General features: G+C 46.0%; 1 protein-coding gene across 3 annotated transcripts in view; it reads left to right on the forward strand.

The window, feature by feature from the left end:
* The window catches only part of SYCP1 (synaptonemal complex protein 1), an 811,750-nt gene that overhangs the window by 566,706 nt on the left and 225,396 nt on the right, over positions 1-19,648 (forward strand). For all 3 annotated transcript variants that reach the window (XM_075335624.1, XM_075335625.1, XM_075335626.1), the window contains 2 exons: positions 16,148-16,210; positions 17,961-18,023. In XM_075335624.1, the coding sequence (XP_075191739.1) occupies positions 16,148-16,210; positions 17,961-18,023 (126 nt within the window). The remainder of the gene's footprint in view (positions 1-16,147; positions 16,211-17,960; positions 18,024-19,648) is intronic.

Below are 19,648 nucleotides of genomic sequence, written 5' to 3' on the forward strand. Positions count from 1 at the left end.
GCATTCAGATCTGGTGGGGGGCTGGGCACATACAGATCTGGTGGGAAGGGGGCTGGAGGCATACAATTATGGTGGGGGGGCTAGGGGCATACAGTTCTGGTGGGGGGTCTAGGGGCATACAGTTCTAGTGGGGGGCTGGAGGCATACAGTTCTGGTTGGCGGGCTGGAGTCATACAGATCTGGTTTGGGGGGCTGGGGGCGTACAGATCTGGTAGGGCGGCTGGGGGCATACAGATCTGGTGGGGGGGCTGGAGGCATACAGTTCTGGTGAGTGGGTCTGTGGGCATACAGATCTGGTGGGGGGCTGGAGGCATACAGTTTTGATGGGGTTCTAGGGGCATACAGATCTGGTGGGGGGGCTGGGCGCATACAGATCTGGTGGGGGGGGCTGGGCGCATACAGATCTGGTGGGAGAGGCATAGAGTTCTGGTGGGGGGGCTAGGAGCATACATTTCTGGTGGGGGAGTCTGGGGTCATACAGATTGGTAGAGGGGGCTGGGGGCATACAGATCTGGTGGGGAGGGCTGGGGGCATACAGATCTGGTAGGGAGGGCTGGGGGCATACAGATTTGGTGGGGGGGGGCTGGGGGCATACACATCTGGTGGTGGAGCTGGGGCATATACATCTGGTGGGGGGGGCTGGGGGCATACAGATCTGGTGGGAGGGGGGCTAGAGGCATACAGTTCTGGTGGGGGTCTATGGGAATACAGTTGTGGTGGGGAGGGTAGGGGCATACAGATCTGGTGAAGGAAGCTGGGGGCATACAGATCTGATGAGAGGGGGTAGGGGAATACAGATCTTGTGGGGGGCTGGGGGCATACAGATGTGTTGGTGGGGCTGGAGGCATACAAATCTGGTGGGGGGGCTGGAGGCCTACAGATCTGGGGGACTGGGGGCATACAGTTTTGGTGATGAGGCTGGAGGCATACAGATCTGGTGGGGGCTGGGAGCATACAGTTCTGGTGGGGGGCTTGGGCATACAGATCTGGTGGGGGGGCTGGGGGCATACAGTTCTGGTGGGGGGGCTGGGGGCATAGAGATCTGGTGGTGGGGCTGGAGGCACACAGTTCTGGTGGGGGGGCTAGGGGCATACAGTTCTGGTGGGGGGGCTAGGGGCATACAGTTCTGGTGGGGGGGCTAGGGGCATACAGTTCTGGTGGAGGGGTCTAGGGGCATACAGTTCTTGTGGGGGGGGCTGGAGTTATACAGATCTGGTGGGGTGCTGGGGGCATACAGATCTGGTGGGGGGTGCTGGGGGCATACAGATCTGGTGGGGGAGCTGGAGGCATACAGATCTGGTGGGGGGGTTGGAGGCATACAGATCTGGTCGGGGGGCTGGAGGCATACAGTTCTGGTGGGGGGCTGGAGACATACAGTTCTGGTGAGGGTGGCTGTGGGCATACAGATCTGGGGGGGGGCTGGAGGCTGGAGGCATACAGTTTTGATGGGGGCCTAGGGGCATACAGATCTGGTGGGGCTGGGCGCATACAGATCTGGTGGGGGGCTGGGCGCATACAGATCTGGTGGGAGAGGGGCTAGAGGCATAAGTTCTGGTGGGTGGCTATGGGAATACAGTTCTGGTGGGTAGGGTAGGGGCATACAGATCTGGTGAAGGAGGCTTGGTGCATACAGATCTGATGAGAGGGGGTGGGGGAATACAGTTCTTGTGGGGGGGCTGGGGGCATACAGATCTGGTGGTGGGCCTGCAGGCATACAGATCTGGTGGGGGGACCGAAGGCATACAGATCTGGTGGGGGGGCCGAAGGCATACAGATCTGGTGGGGGGGCTGGAGGCATACAGATCTGGTGGGGGGCTGGGCGCATACTGATCTGGTGGGACGGGGGCTGGAGGCATACAATTCTGGTGGGGGGTCTAGGGGCATACAGTTCTGGTGGGGGGGTCTAGGGGCATACAGTTCTAGTGGGGGGCTGGAGGCATACAGTTCTGGTGGGGGGGCTGGAGGCATACAGTTCTGGTGAGAGTGGGCTGAGGGCATACAAATCTGGTGGGGGGGCTGGGGGCATACAGATCTGGTGGGGGGCTGGGGGCATACAGATCTGGTGGAACGAGGGATGGAGGCATATAATTCTGGTGGGGGGGTCTAGGGGCATACAGTTCTGGTGGGGGGGTCTAGGGGCATACAGTTCTATTGGGGGGGCTGGATTCATACAGTTCTGGTGGGGGGGCTTGAGGCATACAGATCTGGTGGGGGGGCTGGGCGCATACAGATCTGGTGGGGGGGCTGGGCGCATACAGATCTGGTGGGGGGGCTGGGGGCATACAGATCTGGTGGGAGGGGAGCTGGAGGCATACAGTTTTGGTGAGGGGGCTAGGGGCATACAGTTCTGGTGGGGGGCTGGGGGCATACAGATCTGGTAGAGGGGGCTGGGGCCATACAGATCTGGGAGAGGGGGCTGGGGCAATACAGATCTGGTGGGGAGGGCTGGGGGCATAGAGATCTGGTGGGGAGGGCTGGGGGCATATACATCTGGTGGGGGGTTGGGGGCATACAGATCTGGTGGGGGGGCTGGGAGCATACAGATCTGGTGGGAGGGGGGCTAGAGGCATACAGTTCTGTTTGGGGGTCTATGGGCATACAGTTCTGGTGGGGAGGGTAGGGGCATACAGATCTAGTGAAGGAGGCTGGGGGCATACAGTTCTGATCAGAGGGGCTGGAGGCATACAGATCTGGTGGTGGGGCTGGAGACATACAGATCTGGTGGGGTGGGATGGAGGCATACAGATCTGGTGGGGGGGCTGGAGGCATACAGATCTGTTGGGGGGGCTGATGTTCCCTGCTGTACTGTCCCCATTGTTTAGTAATGTCCTCTGCAGTAATGAGCCCATTTTTTAATAATTTGATTCTGTTAGTTCCCTTCTGCCCTTTAAGTACCGTAGTTTACACACAATAAAAGATATTCTCACCTCTCTCCTCTGTGCCTGCGGAGCCTCCAGCTGCTTCTTGAAGTCCTCAGACACACAGACCTCTCCGTGATAGCGTCTGGTGTACGGAGCAGCCGCTGCAGGATGTTGTCATGGCTTTACTGCAGTTGAATGCTTTACGGCACCAGAAAGCATTCAACTGCAGTAAAGCGCTGACAGCAGAAGGGGCGACGGCGGCCCCGGACAGGTGAGTATACAGCAGTATGTGTATGTGTGTTAAGACATATGTGTGTGTCTATGTTCATTGTATCCATGTTTGTCTGCTATGTGTGTACATGTGATCGTGTGTGTGTGTGTATGTATGTGCAGTAAGGACCTGGAAGCTGGAGCATCGTTCGAACTCCGGCTGTGCAACTGAAATTGCCGCAGTGCATGCCGGAATAGGTGGACAGACTCAACTGGAGATTTTGTATGTAGATTGGTTTTTCAGAGATTTTTAGGGGACGTGTCTTGAGATGAAACTATTTTGGTCAAAAAAATGACTTTTGAAAGACCATGATCAGGTTTAGAAGAGCATGCATGTTTAGGACAAAGGGATTTATTTTATGCGTTTATCTTCGAAACATGTAGAATAAAATAGCTATCTAGAATTCTTTATGACATTTTTCTTCATATGGCAGCGTAGTGTTAACCCTTTTTTCTCCACTGAAGGGGTTGAATAGTTTTTAGAGTGGTTGAATAGTTTTTAGAGTTGAGCGAGTACCTAACTATTCGTACTCGCTATACTCATAACGAGTACTGTCTAATAATTGCGTATTCATTCCGAATAGCGTTTGCAATGCAAGTCAATGGGGAAAACTTGCAAAGTACCGAGCATTCCAAATTCTGCACTATTCACTAATCACAGGAATAGTACGGCCTTCGTATTACTCGTTACTTTGCAAGTTTTTCCCCATTGACTTGCATTGCACACACTATTCGGATTGAATAAGATTATTAATTCTATACGGAATGAATTAAGTTGTTAAACAAAGAGGACAGAAGCAAGAAGGCACTGATTGTATGCAAAAAAATATTTATTTAAACATCAAGAATATATTCATGAGTAAAAAACAGTCATGAAATATTTGGAAATTACAAGAAAATTATATATATTCATAAATAGAAAATAGTCATGAAATATTTGTAAATTGCAAGAAAAATTATGTAAAAATGAGGTAGCAAAAGATGGATGGACAATGGAAGGGTTACTAAGGAACGCAATGGTAAACCCCAAATACCAACCCTGTACCCTGCCAAAAAAGTAGAGGACTAGTCGTGGGTCAGAGAGGTGAAGTTGCCACAAGGGAGGAGATGTATAGCCTCCCAAGAAAAAAACAAAATTGTAGAGCAAAAACCTACTAAATAGTCATAGGTGACAATAAAAGATTGGCAAAACACCGCTGAACCAAGGAAATAGCCCTGGGGCTATTAAGATGTAAAAGTAGCCGTAGATCATAGAGGTAGGGCTGCATTAAAAATATGGTATCAGAAACAACCCTGAAGATTGTATAAAAGCAGTCTTCAAAAGAGCGTGTGTAGTCGTGGATCACAAGAGTAAGGTTATATTAAAATATATAGTGACCAAACTGCACACGGTCAAAGAGACGCCATTAATGTAATGGATATAGTCGTGGTTCAAGAGGGTTTGCAATGAAAACACAAGATATTATTAAAATTATGCAGCCCACCAAGGAGTCTGAGGGTAATTCGCTGGTAAGAACTAGTGTCTAGCAGAAAAAAGAAATAAAGAAAAAATTCAAGAAGGTGAAGAAGAAAGGTGAAAATCAGAGGCACCAGTGTCGAACACAGCAGCAATGAGAAGTAGACAGCCCAGATACATAAGCCTGTAAATACAGGGAATGCCAAAGGTAGAAATGGGGAGGGAAGTAGTGCTGCTGTGTTGGGCAGTGGTGCGGCCGCAAGAGCAGTTACAAAGTGAATGGTAAAGAGAAAAGGTGAAAGACAGTGTAGAAAATAGAAGTGCAGAGGCTGATTGTTGGAGGTCGGTCGCTTGACGCTGCCCACCTTGGGCGCATGCGCGAGAGTTAAGGAGACGTCCGCTCTCTCGCGCATGCGCCCTACACCTGGTGGTTTTGTTGTCTCGCTCCGATCTCTGGCCTCCGCCGCCGGCGCATGCGCACCAGCGGTTAGGAAATTACCATGATTCAATACACCTGTGCTGGACGCTTATATGGCGCCAGCACACTCAAACACATCACCTTCTTGAAAAAGCGCCTAATGCGAAACGGACGTTGAAGTCTCCTCTCTACCTCCCGGTCCTGCCAGTCTTTAGGTAATTCCTCCGGATTATCTGTGCACCTCTGCACTTCTATTTTCTACACTGTCTTTCACCTTTTCTCTTTACCATTCACTTTGTAACTGCTCTTGCGGCCGCACCACTGCCCAACACAGCAGCACTACTTCCCTCCCCATTTTTACCTTTGGCATTCCCTGTATTTACAGGCTTATGTATCTGGGCTGTCTACTTCTCATTGCTGCTGTGTTCGACACTGGTGCCTCTGCTTTTCACCTTTCTTCTTCACCTTCTTGAATTTTTTCTTTATTTCTTTTTTCTGCTAGACACTAGTTCTTACCGGCGAATTACCCTCAGACTCCTTGGTGGGCTGCATAATTTTAATAATATCTTGTGTTTTCATTGCAAACCCTCTTGAACCACGACTATATCCATTACATTAATGGCGTCTCTTTGAGCGTGTGCAGTTTGGTCACTATATATTTTAATATAACCTTACTCTTGTGATCCACGACTACACACGCTCTTTTGAAGACTGCTTTTATACAATCTTCAGGGTTGTTTCTGATACCATATTTTTAATGCAGCCCTACCTCTATGATCCACGGCTACTTTTACATCTTAATAGCCCCAGGGCTATTTCCTTGGTTCAGCGGTGTTTTGCCAATCTTTTATTGTCACCTATGACTATTTAGTAGGTTTTTGCTCTACAATTTTGTTTTTTTCATGGGAGGCTATACATCTCCTCCCTTCTGGCAACTTCACCTCTCTGACCCACGACTAGTCCTCTACTTTTTTGGCAGGGTACAGGGTTGGTATTTGGGGTTTACCATTGCGTTCCTTAGTAACCCTTCCATTGTCCATCCATCTTTTGCTACCTCATTTTTACATAATTTTTCTTGCAATTTACAAATATTTCATGACTATTTTCTATTTATGAATATATATAATTTTCTTGTAATTTCCAAATATTTCATGACTGTTTTTTACTCATATATTCTTGATGTTTAAATAAATATTTTTTTGCATACAATCAGTGCCTTCTTGCTTCTGTCCTCTTTGTTTAACATGTTTGTTTTGGAGTCGGCACCCCTCCTGTGGGAACCCTTGGAGTGTTTCCCCCAGAGTATTTATTAGCCATGTATTTTTTGTTCATCACGGAATGAATTAAACAGTACTCGTTAAGAGTATAGCGAGTATGAATATTAACTCTAATAGTTTTGTAAGTCACTGGAATTAAATTATAAACAGTATGGTAAATCCCAAGCACTCAATTGGACAAGAAAGGTAATGCAACATGTGTTTTATTGATAGACTATCTGCAAAAGGAAAAAGAAACGCCACTACCAAAAATAGAGCAAAGCCAACGTTTCGGCCTGAGTCGGCCTTTCACAACGTCTTGCCTATAAAAGATAATAAAGAGTATTTACACACCAAACACTGACATGATATAGCGTAATTTATATATATACAAATTAATTAAACACGTAGGTATAATAGAATGGTGAATGGACGTCAAAGGACTGTACCATAAATGAGGCGTGTATTTTCAAAGATACTTTGCTAAACGAAAGAGAAAGCAATTAATAAGCACCATGAGAACAATGTAATAACATATAGTAAAGTCAAACAAGCGCTGGTATGGTTATATGTATTATAGGTCAAACCAGGAGGAGATATTCAAGTAGACATCGAGTAATGCTAATATAGGGGCACTAAAGCAAAGGCACTAAGCATATGTACAGCCAAAAAATGGCAAAACAGTACTATTAAGCAGATAATGCCAGGGCTGCATCGTTATGTAGTACAATTGGGTAAAATCACACATTATAGGGTTACTAGCTGTAGTACCCGGGCATTGCCTGGGATAGTAACTGTCTCTGTCTCTCTCCCAGTCTCTGTCTGTGTGTTGCTGTCTGTCTGTCTCGCTGTCTGTCTCTTTCTTTGTCTGTCTATTTCTATCTCTCTGTATTTGCATCAGTCTGTCTCAATCTTTGTATCTGTCTGTCTCTCTCTCTCTCTGTCTTTTTGCCCGGCTGTCTTTTTGCCCGGCTGTCTCTTTGCCCGGCTGTCTCTTTGCCTGGTCTGTCTCTTTGCCTGGTCTGTCTCTTTGCCTGGTCTGTCTCTTTGCCTGGTCTGTCTCTTTGCCTTGTCTGTCTCTTTGCCTTGTCTGTCTCTTTCCCGGGCTTTCTCTTTCCCGCTCTGTCTCTTTCCCGCTCTGTCTCTTTCCCGCTCTGTCTCTTTCCCGCTCTGTCTCTTTCCCGCTCTGTCTCTTTCCCGCTCTGTCTCTTTCCCGCTCTGTCTCTTTCCCGCTCTGTCTCTTTCCCGCTCTGTCTCTTTCCCGCTCTGTCTCTTTCCCGCTCTGTCTCTTTCCCGCTCTGTCTCTTTCCCGCTCTGTCTCTTTCCCGCTCTGTCTCTTTCCCGCTCTGTCTCTTTCCCGCTCTGTCTCTTTCCCGCTCTGTCTCTTTCCCGCTCTGTCTCTTTCCCGCTCTGTCTCTTTGCCCGGCTGTCTCTTTGCCCGGCTGTCTCTTTCCAGGGCTGTCTCTTTGCCCGGCTGTCTCTTTCCAGGGCTGTCTCTTTCCAGGGCTGTTTCTCTCCCGCTCTGTCTCTTTCCCCGTCTGTCTCTTTCCCCGTCTGTCTCTTTCCCCGTCTGTCTCTTTCCCCGTCTGTCTCTTTCCCCGTCTGTCTCTTTCCCCGTCTGTCTCTGTCTGTCTTTTTCTGTCTCTCTCTATCCGTCTCACCACCGACCTCTTTTTACCTCACACATAAACTTGTTATTCTAACAGTTTATTTTGTTCCTATAGTAACCACTGACCGTTGCTATTTATAGCCTGCAGCTCCCACCTCCTTTCAGTTTAATGGCTGCAGGATTTTTGTAGAGTAACTGGAAAGCGCAGGGTTAAATTTTCCCATCCAAGCATAGTCTATGACGTTCCCTGAGTCACATGGAGTGTCTGTGCAAAATTTCATGATTGTAAATGCGACAGTGCGGATTCCTTTAGCGGACATACATACACACATACACACATACAGTACATACACACATACATACACTGAGCTTTATATATTAGATAAATGTGTTTATTAGTAAAAAAAAATGCATTTCTTTATTTGGGGATTTTTAAAAAAAAAAAATTGTATAACCTTTTTCATACTTTTTGCTTATTCTCTCTATTGGAATTTTTTTTTTTTATTCTGATTGCTGGTGTAATGCATTGCCATGCACAAATAAGACAATTCATTACACCTGTCAGTTTTACAGGTAGCCCAGAGGTCGTCAACCTTGGGTTGCATGTCAATGATCTTACGGGGGTCTTGACTCCTGATTGAGTGGGAGAGTGAGCCCTCTCCCTCTCCCAGGCTCCTTAATGCTGCAATCACTATTGCTCATGAAATTTAAAGCGATAAACAGCAAGGGGCAGTGTAGGCAGTGGCCCTGGCTGTGACAGCTGGGTTTCGGCTATCACTTAAATGGAATCTGTCACCAAGTTTTTAACACCTATTCTGAGAGCAGCATAACGTAGAGGCAGAGATCCTGATTCCAGCGATGTGTCACTTACTGGGGTGCTTAGAGTAGTTTTGATAAAGTTACTGTTTTAAAAAAGGACATTATCATTAGAGGACTACTTGGTGTGCTGCCAGGTAGTCCAGCATATTTGTGAGCTCCGTATAACTGCTAGATCTGCAGCAGAGAAAACATTGATTTTATCAAAATGACAGCAAACAGCTCAGTAAGTGACACATCGCTGGAATCAGGATCTCTCACTCTCTCTCTGTATATTATGCTGCTCTCAGATGGGGGAGCAAATACCTGGCAACAGATTCCTTTTAAGCCAAGCTTCCTGCAGGAACCCACCACAAGACATACCAGCATGTCCAATATCGTGAAGGGGTTCAACTAACACAAAAGAAAGATATCACAATGCAGAGAGTTAACTTTAACCATTAACCAACAAAAGCTATTGAATTTGTTTAGTAAAGGCTTGGTCCGCCACCTAAAATGCATTTTCTAATTCTCTATCCTTACATACTAACCACTTTTGTAATTGTCTTTACTGCACAATTCCCTTCACTTTTCCTTATGTAGCTAAACCCTAAATCTGTTTGGGGTTTTTTCTGCACTTCCTGTGACATTTCATTTGAGAAGAGTCTCAAACATCATGTCACAAGAGGCTGAAGCTCCACTCACTCCCGCAGCGTTTATTTCCCCTCCTGGAACAGGACATCACCAGGGGGTGGTGCTGCAGTTATTTACTAGTTTCTTGCATCTCTGTGCTCTGATGATGTCCTGGATCCTAGATGATGGATGCTGGGGGCCAGGTGAGGGAGCTTTGCTTCTATCTCCGATGCGGTCTTGACTTCTAAGGCTATGTGCCCACGGGAGCTCGCACCTGCGGAAATATCCACAGGTACGCCCACAGGTTTCCCACAGCAGCTCCCCGGAATCCACAGCTATACATACTGTAGTTGCGAGATTCCAGCGAAATAGCTGTGGAAAACCTGTGGACATTCATGTGACTTACCTGCGGAGGTCCCGGCCTCTATCTCCATAGTGGAGGGTCAGGATTTCCGCAGGTAAATCCGCAGGAATATTTGACATGCAGTTATATGCGGCTGCGGGACATCCGCAGCATATTCCGCAGCCGCACATACCACAGCATGGTTACAGACACTCCCCATGTCCCATAGGATAACATGGGGAGTGTCTGTCCTTCCTGAAACTTGCGGATTTATCTCGAAAATCCAGGTAAATCCGCAGGTTTTCTGCGGCAAATTCCACAGGTGCTAGCTCCCGTCCGCACATAGCCTAATGCTATGTGCGCACTAGAAATGTGAATTTTCTCAAGAAAATTTCGTGAGAAACTTCTGGGAGTGGAAGATTTCCGCACCTGCAGAAAAATCCGCGGCAAAAAAACGCATGCGGATTTGCCGCGGATTTGCCGCGGATTTACCGCAGATTTACCGCAGGTTGCTCCCTGCGGTTTTGCAATAAATAATATAGATAATCGATAGACAGATAATGGATAGAGTGAAAGATGGATAGATGAATAGATAGATAGGCCTGTTTCACACGTCAGTGATTCTGGTACGTTTGTGCTTTTTTTTTAAACGTACCAGAATCCCTGACATACGCAGACCCATTATAATGAATGGGTCTGCTCACACGTCAGTGATTTTTCATTGCACGTGTCTCCGTGCGGCGTACCCGCGTGTGCGTGATTGCCGCACGGAGATATGTCCATTTTTTTCTGGCATCACTGATGTCCCACGGACCACGCAGTGGTGTGGTCCGTCAAACACGTGCCAGAAAAAAACGTGCTTTTAAAATAAAAAACATTTTTACTCAACCGGCTTCAGCGGCGCTCTCTGCAGCCCGTGCAGCTTGCTGCTTCTGAGCCGGCTGATTACTGTCGCGCATATTCATGATGCACGACACAGCTGACCCGGAAGCAGCTGCTGCGGGGGTCAGCGCCGGCCGGATGCTGCATCGCGGGAGCGATCAGCACCATGGAGAGCGGGAGCGCGCACAGGTGAGTTAATCTCTAAGTGCAATCACGGGCCACGGAGAATGGAGCCCAGATTGCACTTAGACAACCCACGTGTGCCGTAATTCACGGCACACGCAGGGACATGTGCATGTTTTACACGCCAGTGAAAAACGTCAGTGTTTTTCACTGACGTGTGAAACGGGCCATAGATAGATAGATAGATGAGAAAGACCTATAGAATGTCCCACCTCCCTGCATTTTCCCTTTAGTGACTTTCATGTGGCACTAAAGGGTGCTTAGCCTTGTATTTAGCCATAAAATAAATAAATAATTAAAAAAAAAAACGACGTGAGGTCCCCCCATCTTTTGTAGCCAGCTAGGGTAAAGCAGACGGCTGCAGCCTGCAAACCACCGCTGACAGCTTCACCTTGGCTGGTAATCCAAAATAGAGGGCACCCCACGCTGTTATTTTACATTAAATAAATAATTTAAAACAAAAAACGTGGGGTCCCCCCCAAATTGGATCACCAGCCAAGGTAAAGCGGACATCTGTGGTCTGGTATTCAGACTAGGGAGGTCCACTGTTATTGGACACTCCCCAGCCTAAAAATAGCAGGCCGCAGCCGCCCCAGAAGTGGCGCATCCATTAGACGTGCAAATCCTGGCGCTTCGCCCCAGCTCATCCCACGCCCTGGTGCGTTGGCAAACGAGGTAATATATGGGGTTGATGCCAGATGTGTAATGTCACCTGGCATCAAGCCCTGGGGTTGGTGAGGTCAGGCGTCTATCAGATACCCGACATCACCAACCCAGTCAGTAAGAAATAAAAAAAATAGACAACAAAAAAAGTTTTATTTGAAAAAACACTCCCCAAAACATTCCCTCTTTAACCAATTTATTGAAAAGAACAATCAATTCCACGTCCGGCGTAATCCAATAAGGGGGGGGGGGGGGCACGGCGATCCATACCATAGTCGCTGTCCCAGTCAATGAAGAACAGAATGTTCCCCATTGGCTGGGAGAGCAATGCAGTGACCTGAGCTAACATCAATAGGTCAGCCCAGGTCACTGCAGGGGATGCCGAGCGCTGCCATCAGGAGCATAGATGAGATCATTACCTGCTGTGATCATCTCCTGTACTGCTGACGTCAGCGCTGTCACTGACTTCTATGCCCGCCGCGTTGTCAGAAGTATCGCGAGAGCCCGTGACGTCACCGCATAGACAGCAGTGACAGCGCTGACGTCAGGAGGCAGGAGATCGTCACAGCAGGTAATGATCTCACCTCCTGACAGCAGCGATCGTCATCCCCGCGGCTCCCAGCACTGCAGGGTGTCAGTGTCTGCCTGTGTCAGTGTCTGCCTGCGCTGCCGCGTGACAAGCTGCCGATACTGCGGGCACACACTGACACTGCAGGGTGACAAGCTGCTGATACTGCGGGCAGACACTGACACCCTGCAGTGCAGGCAGCTGCGAGGCCGGAGTAGGACACAGACTGCACGGGACAGACCTGGAGGTCGCACGGAAGTGCTTCTGTGCGGCGTCCAGGGAGTGTGACGTCTGTGTTTACTCTGCTCCGCTTCCTCTTCCTGGCATAATGACATCGCTTCCTGCAAAACCGCAGGCAGCGATGAGCATTACCGCAGGTAAATCACGGCTATACCGGGGGTATACCGCACATCATTTGCTACCTGCGGTATACCCCCGGAATTTCGCGATTACATTACAGTGAATGGAGTGAAATTCCGGGGGTATACCGCAGGTACCTGCGGAAAATAATGGACATGCTCATTTTCTCAAGAAAGTTTCTCGAGAACATTTTCTCAAGAAAATTTCTTGAGAAAAATCCACACAGTGCGCACAGCTATTTTTTTTTCTCATAGGATTTGCTGGGAAATGTCTGCACAAAGATTGCAGACATTTCTCAAGAAATTTCTGCAGCAAATCCGCGGGTAAATCCGCGGGTAAAACGCACTAGTGCGCACATAGCCTAACTGTGAAAGACATTGGCACGAGGCGGAAATAAAAACAATAAATGATACCAGCGCCGCCTCACAGCTTCTAGCATTGCCCTCAAATGAAGGCTACAAACAAAGCCACAGAATGCATCTAGACTGCGCATATGACCACCAACCAACCTCGCCCCCTCGCCCCACGCCACAAAAACAAGACAAACACACCGTAGCTTGGATGGATATTGGTTAAAGATTTACTCAAACTTATTGAAACAACACACTTTTTAACAAAACCATATCACCATGATAAGAAGGGATTACAACGCTCAACAGAATGGCGGGGATCTCCGCTCTCTCTCATATCTCCATTTTTTTAAACGCTGCTGTGACGTGAACTGCTTGCTTGTAGTGACTGTTAAACAAAAATAAGTATAAATATCATACCACAGATCCTCCCCTTGTAAATGCAAATAGATGGAGGGTGGGAAACCGTGCCACCGGATCCCAATAACATGTGTGGAAGTGGACGTCTCAGGGAATACGGGGCTTATATATATATATGGGGCTAAACAGACACTCCATTGGCTACAGGGCCTGGTAGGAGGATCAATAGGAATGTCCCCTTCCCCCCAAAAGCCACCGAGACCCCAAAAAACAGGAACTTATAGGATAACAGTCATGGGAGGAGGTAGAGGAAACACAGTAGAGATAGGCACTGCACAGTCTGGGGCACTTTACACTACACTGCCCACCAGTTCATAACCCAGGTACTGCTTATATCAATCTCACAGCGTCTAGCATCGCCCTCAAATGAAGGCTACAAACAAAGCTACAGAATACATCTAGTTCAAAGCCCGGGTACTGCTTATATCAAATTTGAGGCCCTCTTGTTCAGGTAGATACTTGGATATGCCATAAGATTAAAAGATGAGAATTACCCTTTCATCAAATGACATAAATCTGTTCTTAGAAAAGGTATCATTGTTGGTATTGGCAGCAAATTAGATACACTAAATTTTTGAGCTGATACATTTATTATTGTAATAAAAAATCTTTTAATGTTTAAGCAAAATACACTGGGTACGAAAACTATTTAGACCTCTTTAAATTATTCATTGCAGCCATTTGGTAAATACAAAAAAGTTCATTTTTTTGCTCATTAATATATACTCTGCACCCCATCTTGGTAGAAAAAAAACCCAGAAATGCAGACATTTTTGCAAATTTTATAAAAAAGAAAAACTGAAATATCACATGGTCATAAGTATTCAGACCCTTTGCTTAGAACTGAGTAGAAGCACTATTTTGAGTTAGTACAGCCATGAGTCTTCTTGGGACTGATACAACAAGTTTTTCACACCTGGATTTGGGGATCCTCTGCCATTCTTCCTTGCAGATCCTCTCCAGTTCCATCAGGTTGGATGGTGAACGTTGGTGGACAGCCATTTTCAGGTCTCTCCAGAGATGCTCAATTGGGTTTAGGTCAGGGCTCTGGCTGGACCAGTCAAGAATGGTCACAGAGTTGTTCTGAAGCCACTCCTTTGTTATTTTAGCTGTGTGCTTAGGGTCATTGTCTTGTTGGACGGTGAACCTTCGGTCAAGTCTGAGGTCCAGAGCACTCTAGAAGAGGTTTTCTTTCAGGATATCTCTGTACTTTGCTGCATTCATCTTTTCTTCAATTGCAACCAGTTGTCCTGTCCCTGTAGCTGAAAAATAACCCCCTGGCATGATGCTGCTAACACCATGTTTTACTGTGATTAGGTACCTGGTTTTCTCCAAACATAACACTTAGAATTATCACCAAAAAGTTCTATCTTTGTCTCATCAGACCAGAGAATCCTATTTCTCATAGTCTGGGAGTCCTTTATTTGTTTTTTTTTGCAAACTCTATGCGAGCTTTTATATGTCTTGCACTGAGGAGAGGCTTCTGTCGGCCACTCTGCTATAAAGGCCCAACTGGCAGAGGACTGCAGTGATAATTGACTTTGTGCAACTTTCTCCCATCTCACTACTGCATCTCTGGAGCTCAGCCACAGTGATCTTGGGGTTCTTCTTTATCTCTCTCACTAAAGGCCCCGTCACACTAAGCAACATCGCTAGCAACATCGCTGCTAACGAACAACTTTTGTGACGTTGCTAGCGATGTTGCTGTGTGTGACATCCAGCAACAACCTGGCCCCTGCTGTGAGGTCGTTGGTTGTTGCTGAATGTCCTGGGCCATTTTTTAGTTGTTGCTGTCCTGCTGTGAAGCACAGATCGCTGTGTGTGACAGCGAGACAGCAACAACTAAATGTGCAGGCAGCAGGAGCCGGCTTCTGCAGAGGCTGGTAACCAATGTAAACATCGGGTAACCAAGAAGCCCTGTCCTTGGTTACCCGATATTTACCTTTGATACCAGCCTCAGCCGCTCTCACTGTCAGTGCCGGCTCCTGCTCTGTAAACATGTAGCTGCAGGACACATCGGGTTAATTAACCCGATGTGTGCTGTAGCTAGGAGAGCAGGGAGCCAGTGCTAAGCATTGTGCGCTGCTCCCTGCTCTGTGCACATTAGCTGCAGCACACATCAGGTAATTAACCCGATGTGTGCTGTACTAGGAGAGCAGGGAGCCAGCGCTCAGTGTGCGCTGCTCCCTGCTCTCTGCACGTGTGGCTGGACACTGGTTGCTGGTGAGCTCACCAGCAACTCGTGTAGCCACGCTCCAGCGATCCCTGCCAGGTCAGGTTGCTGGTGGGATCGCTGGAGCGTCGCAGTGTGACAGCTCACCAGCAACCTCCTAGCAACTTACCAGCGATCCCTATCGTTGTTGGGATCGCTGGTAAGTTGCTTAGTGTGACTGGACCTTAAGGCTCTACTCCCACGATTGCTCAGATTAGCTGGATGGCCAGGTCAAGGAAGAGTTCTGGTGGTCCCAAATGCCTTCCATTTAAGGATTATGGAGGCCACTGTGCTCTTAGGGACCTTGAGTACTGCAGAAATTCTTTTGTATCCTTGGCCAGATCTGTGCCTTGCTACAATTCTGTCTCTGAGCTCCTTAGTTAGTTCGTTTGACCTCATGATTCTCATTTGGTCTGACATGCACTGTGAGCTGTGAGGTCTTATATAGACAGGTGTGTGCCTTTCCAAATCAAGTCCTATCAGTTTAATTAAACACAGCTGGACTCCAATGAAGGAGTAAAACCATCTCAAGGAGGATCACAAGGAAATGGACATCATGTGACTTAAATATGAGTATCTGAGCAAAGAGTCTGAATACTTATGACCATGTGATATTTCAGTTTTCCTTGTTTAAAAAATCTGCAAAAATTTCTACATTTCTGTTTTTTTTCTATCAAGATGGGATGCAGAGTGTACATTGATGAGAAAAAAAATCAACTTTTTTGAATTTACCAAAAGTCTGCAACGAAACAGAGAGTGAAAAATGTAAAGGGGTCTGAATACTTTCTGTACCAATTGTATATTGTATACAAATTATTAGGATTGTTTACTATTTCTCCTATAATATGAACTTTTATTTCCTTTTCAGTTGAACACACTAAAGAGACAAGTTGAAAATAAAAATAAGGTCATTGAAGACCTACAGCAAGAAGTATGTAGTTTTACCTCTTCTATGGCTAATAATATCTTTCACAGTTTGCTTATGAAGTGCCCCAGAGCTACTCAGGACACTACAGGGAACTGCATCCTCACGGGGTTGCAGGATTTACTCCCTGTGACCTGGAACACCAGTGCCAGCAACACCAACACACACTAAAATCCTAGTTACCACTCCACACCAGGGGGCACTGCCTAGTCAGACAAGGGGATGGCCACCTAGAGGGCGGAGCCTGACCATGGAACTAGTCAGCCAGGTGGGAGGGGACTGCAGTCAGTCTACAGACAGTCTGAAGTAGAGAGTTAAGTGTATGACATGCCTAGAGCTGGGTCGTGTAATGGTGACCCGGGGGCACAGGAGAGTGGTCGCCAGGGCAGGTACACATTCTTACCGCTGGGACCAGAGCACACACTGGGCCCTAGGTCAGGCAAGAGTTTCAGAAGGCCTTGCAAATACCTGCACAGTGAGGGGACCTTCACGGACCTCACTGACCCACAAATCTGGGGGCATCAGCAGAAAAGCAAGGATCAGGGTTCGGACACATACCTGCCCTATAGGGTCCATGCTGCCCGCCATACAGAGAAGGACTGCCACTGCAAAGGGACAGTCCGGCCCCAATCGCTCCACACTACAGGGACCCAACCACACTGAGAGTGCCAGGGACAGAGCAACCGAGTCATCAACTGGCACTGGAAGTACAGGGACCTGAACCAGTCATCCAAGGGTCTGGAGTGAGTAGAGAGTTAATTACAACCTGGTTTGGCCTCCATTATTACTACATCACACACCTCCCAGGCTTAGCCCTACCTGTGGAGGGCCTACAACCACAGCTGCCATTACCACCAGCCCTGGGAGTACCCACTTCAGCAGCGGCGGTTCCACAACATTAACCGCAACCCGCAGGTGGCGTCACACAAATGACTTTAATCTCCCCTCTAAATACTCCCCATTAAAAAGCACCCATGGCACGGACCGGGCAACGGCCACCAAAGTGACATTCCCCAGTTATATACTGCCCGGGACCGAGTACCCCTTTCCCTGGGCGACACACTTATATCTGATCATTTTTGCAATCAATTTCTTCCATTTTGTGACCACAAGACTTTTGCAAACAAATATCAAAATAAATCCAGGCTGATTGACATGATATTCAATTAGATTATTTTGTATATGATTTTTTCTGGATGCCAAAGTAATTGTTGTAGGCAACATTTACTCTGGTCACACAAAGCTTTTCTTCCCCATATTTATTTCCTGGTGAATGGAACAACAAATAGGATAAATGTGAATCATGGATGAAAATAATTGTCATGCTATTTTGCTAGCAAACTATAAGGTAACCATTCTTTTCATTTTTATGCTATAAATCAATAGAACAAATGAAAATAAGCAACTTTGTAATATATCCTATTAGACAAATTTGCTTCTTTTTTTTCTGCTAGAATTGTTTAGTCATTGCAAAATTCTTAATTCTGACATAAAAATCTGTATTTTTTTTTTTAGAGTTTCCGTTACTGAGATAGGAGATGGCAGTTGCTACAGATTAGTTCTGGCAGAAAAACAAGCAAATTTGTCTGATAAGATATCATTTACTTTAATCTTTAGCTTTCAATTTTGGCAATGGCATTTTAGGGGACTTGAAACGAAATCCTAGTTTACCATACAGTTATGGCCTCAAGTTACAATATTTTCATTTCACAATGGTCACCCCAGAATAAATTATTATTGTCTTTTACTTTTGTAGAACAAATCTTTAAAAAAGAAAATGAAGGAAGGATGCAAACATTGTAGTGTTTTTGAAGCTGAGGTATGCTTTTCTTTTTGTCTCTGTAATTTAAGTGGTTTATGCAGGCTATAATATTCAAGTTTTACTCCAAGGGTAGGTCATCAATATCAGATTAGCACCCCTGTCAGCTGATTAACTTTTTCCCAACATTGGACATACTGATCTTGCCAGTAGTTTTCACATACCTCCCCAACCGTCCTGGATTCCTCCCCTCAGTGCAGTGAATAAATTAAATTCAACTCTCATCGGCTCTGTATTATCAGGGTGGCTGGTACTCGAACCCGTGAACCGTGAGCTCATTGTCCATAGGCAGCAGCTCTACCACTGAGCCACTGCTCTGTATTGGAAAGCATGGGAAGATTTGGTAATCTTGACCTCTGTATTACAGTTGAGAAACCAGAAGCAGATTATTCAGCTGCAAAGATGGATGGAGGGATGGATGGATGGAGGGATGGATGGAGGGATGGATATGGATATATAGATATATGATAGATACATACATGATAGATAGATAGACTTATAGATAGATGGATAGATAAATGATAAAAATATAATAGATAGAGGGATAGATAGATAGATAGATAGATAGATACTGCATCTCTTTGTAGGTGAAGTCAAGAGTTAGATTCATTTGTTCCCATAAAACTACTATAAAGAAATAAGCTGTTCTAAGCTGTTGAACCACTAGGAATGACAAAGGAATGACAATGTCAGAGGGAGGATTTTATATGAATAAACCTACAATTCAGCCTCTCACAAATACATAGAGCTCCATTGTACAGAGCAGCGTCTCTGTGTCCTGTATTCTACAGGGAGAGGAAAAGAGATTTTTTTTTTCTTCTAATAAAATGACTAAAAATAATACAACAATAGAATAATGTAATTTTATTACACATTTTAATAAAATAATAAACATCACAAATCAGCGTAAAAAAAATGGCGCAATTTATTATTTTTCTTTATTAAAACCCATAAAAAATGTTAAAAAAAATGTATTGTTGAGTCCGTGTTCACACGTAGGGTAAATGGTGCCTTTTTTCTGCAGGATCCGCACCACGAGCACAGTAACAATCTTCTCTGATTATCGCGTGTTTGCGGTATTTTTATGCATTGTCCCCTTATTTGATACATGTTTAGTGCAGATGTGAATCTTGAAGCTTCTAAAGAAAAAAACACCAAAACCGCACAGTTCAATGGCGTCTTTAGACGCAAAAGACGTCTCATCCACTTTGCTTGGACAATTAGTCGATGTTCACAAGTAGTGTAGATGCTGCATTTTTTTCTGCTGTTTTTTTTTGCACATTTATTCTGCTGTGTTTAATTATTCAAGCAAAGTGGATGAGATTCCATAAAAAGCTGCCACTTAAATCTGCGGTTTTGGGTATTTTTTTTCTCTGAATGTTTCTATGTGGAGCTTAAAAAAACGCAAGAGAAAGCTTCTCTGTATAATAAAAACACTTACAAATTCAGATCCACATCTGAACCAAAAACGCATTAAATAATGGAGGAAATGCAGAAAAAATGACGCAAAAATGGGATAACCAGAGAAGATTGTTATTGTGTAGTTTGGTGCAGACAGCACAGAAACAAAAAGAAACAGAATTTATGCAACGTGTGAACACGGCTTTATAGTCACAAATAAGCAA

The sequence above is a fragment of the Anomaloglossus baeobatrachus genome, chromosome 2, assembly GCF_048569485.1.
Source record: "Anomaloglossus baeobatrachus isolate aAnoBae1 chromosome 2, aAnoBae1.hap1, whole genome shotgun sequence".
NCBI classification, from domain to species: domain Eukaryota; kingdom Metazoa; phylum Chordata; class Amphibia; order Anura; family Aromobatidae; genus Anomaloglossus; species Anomaloglossus baeobatrachus.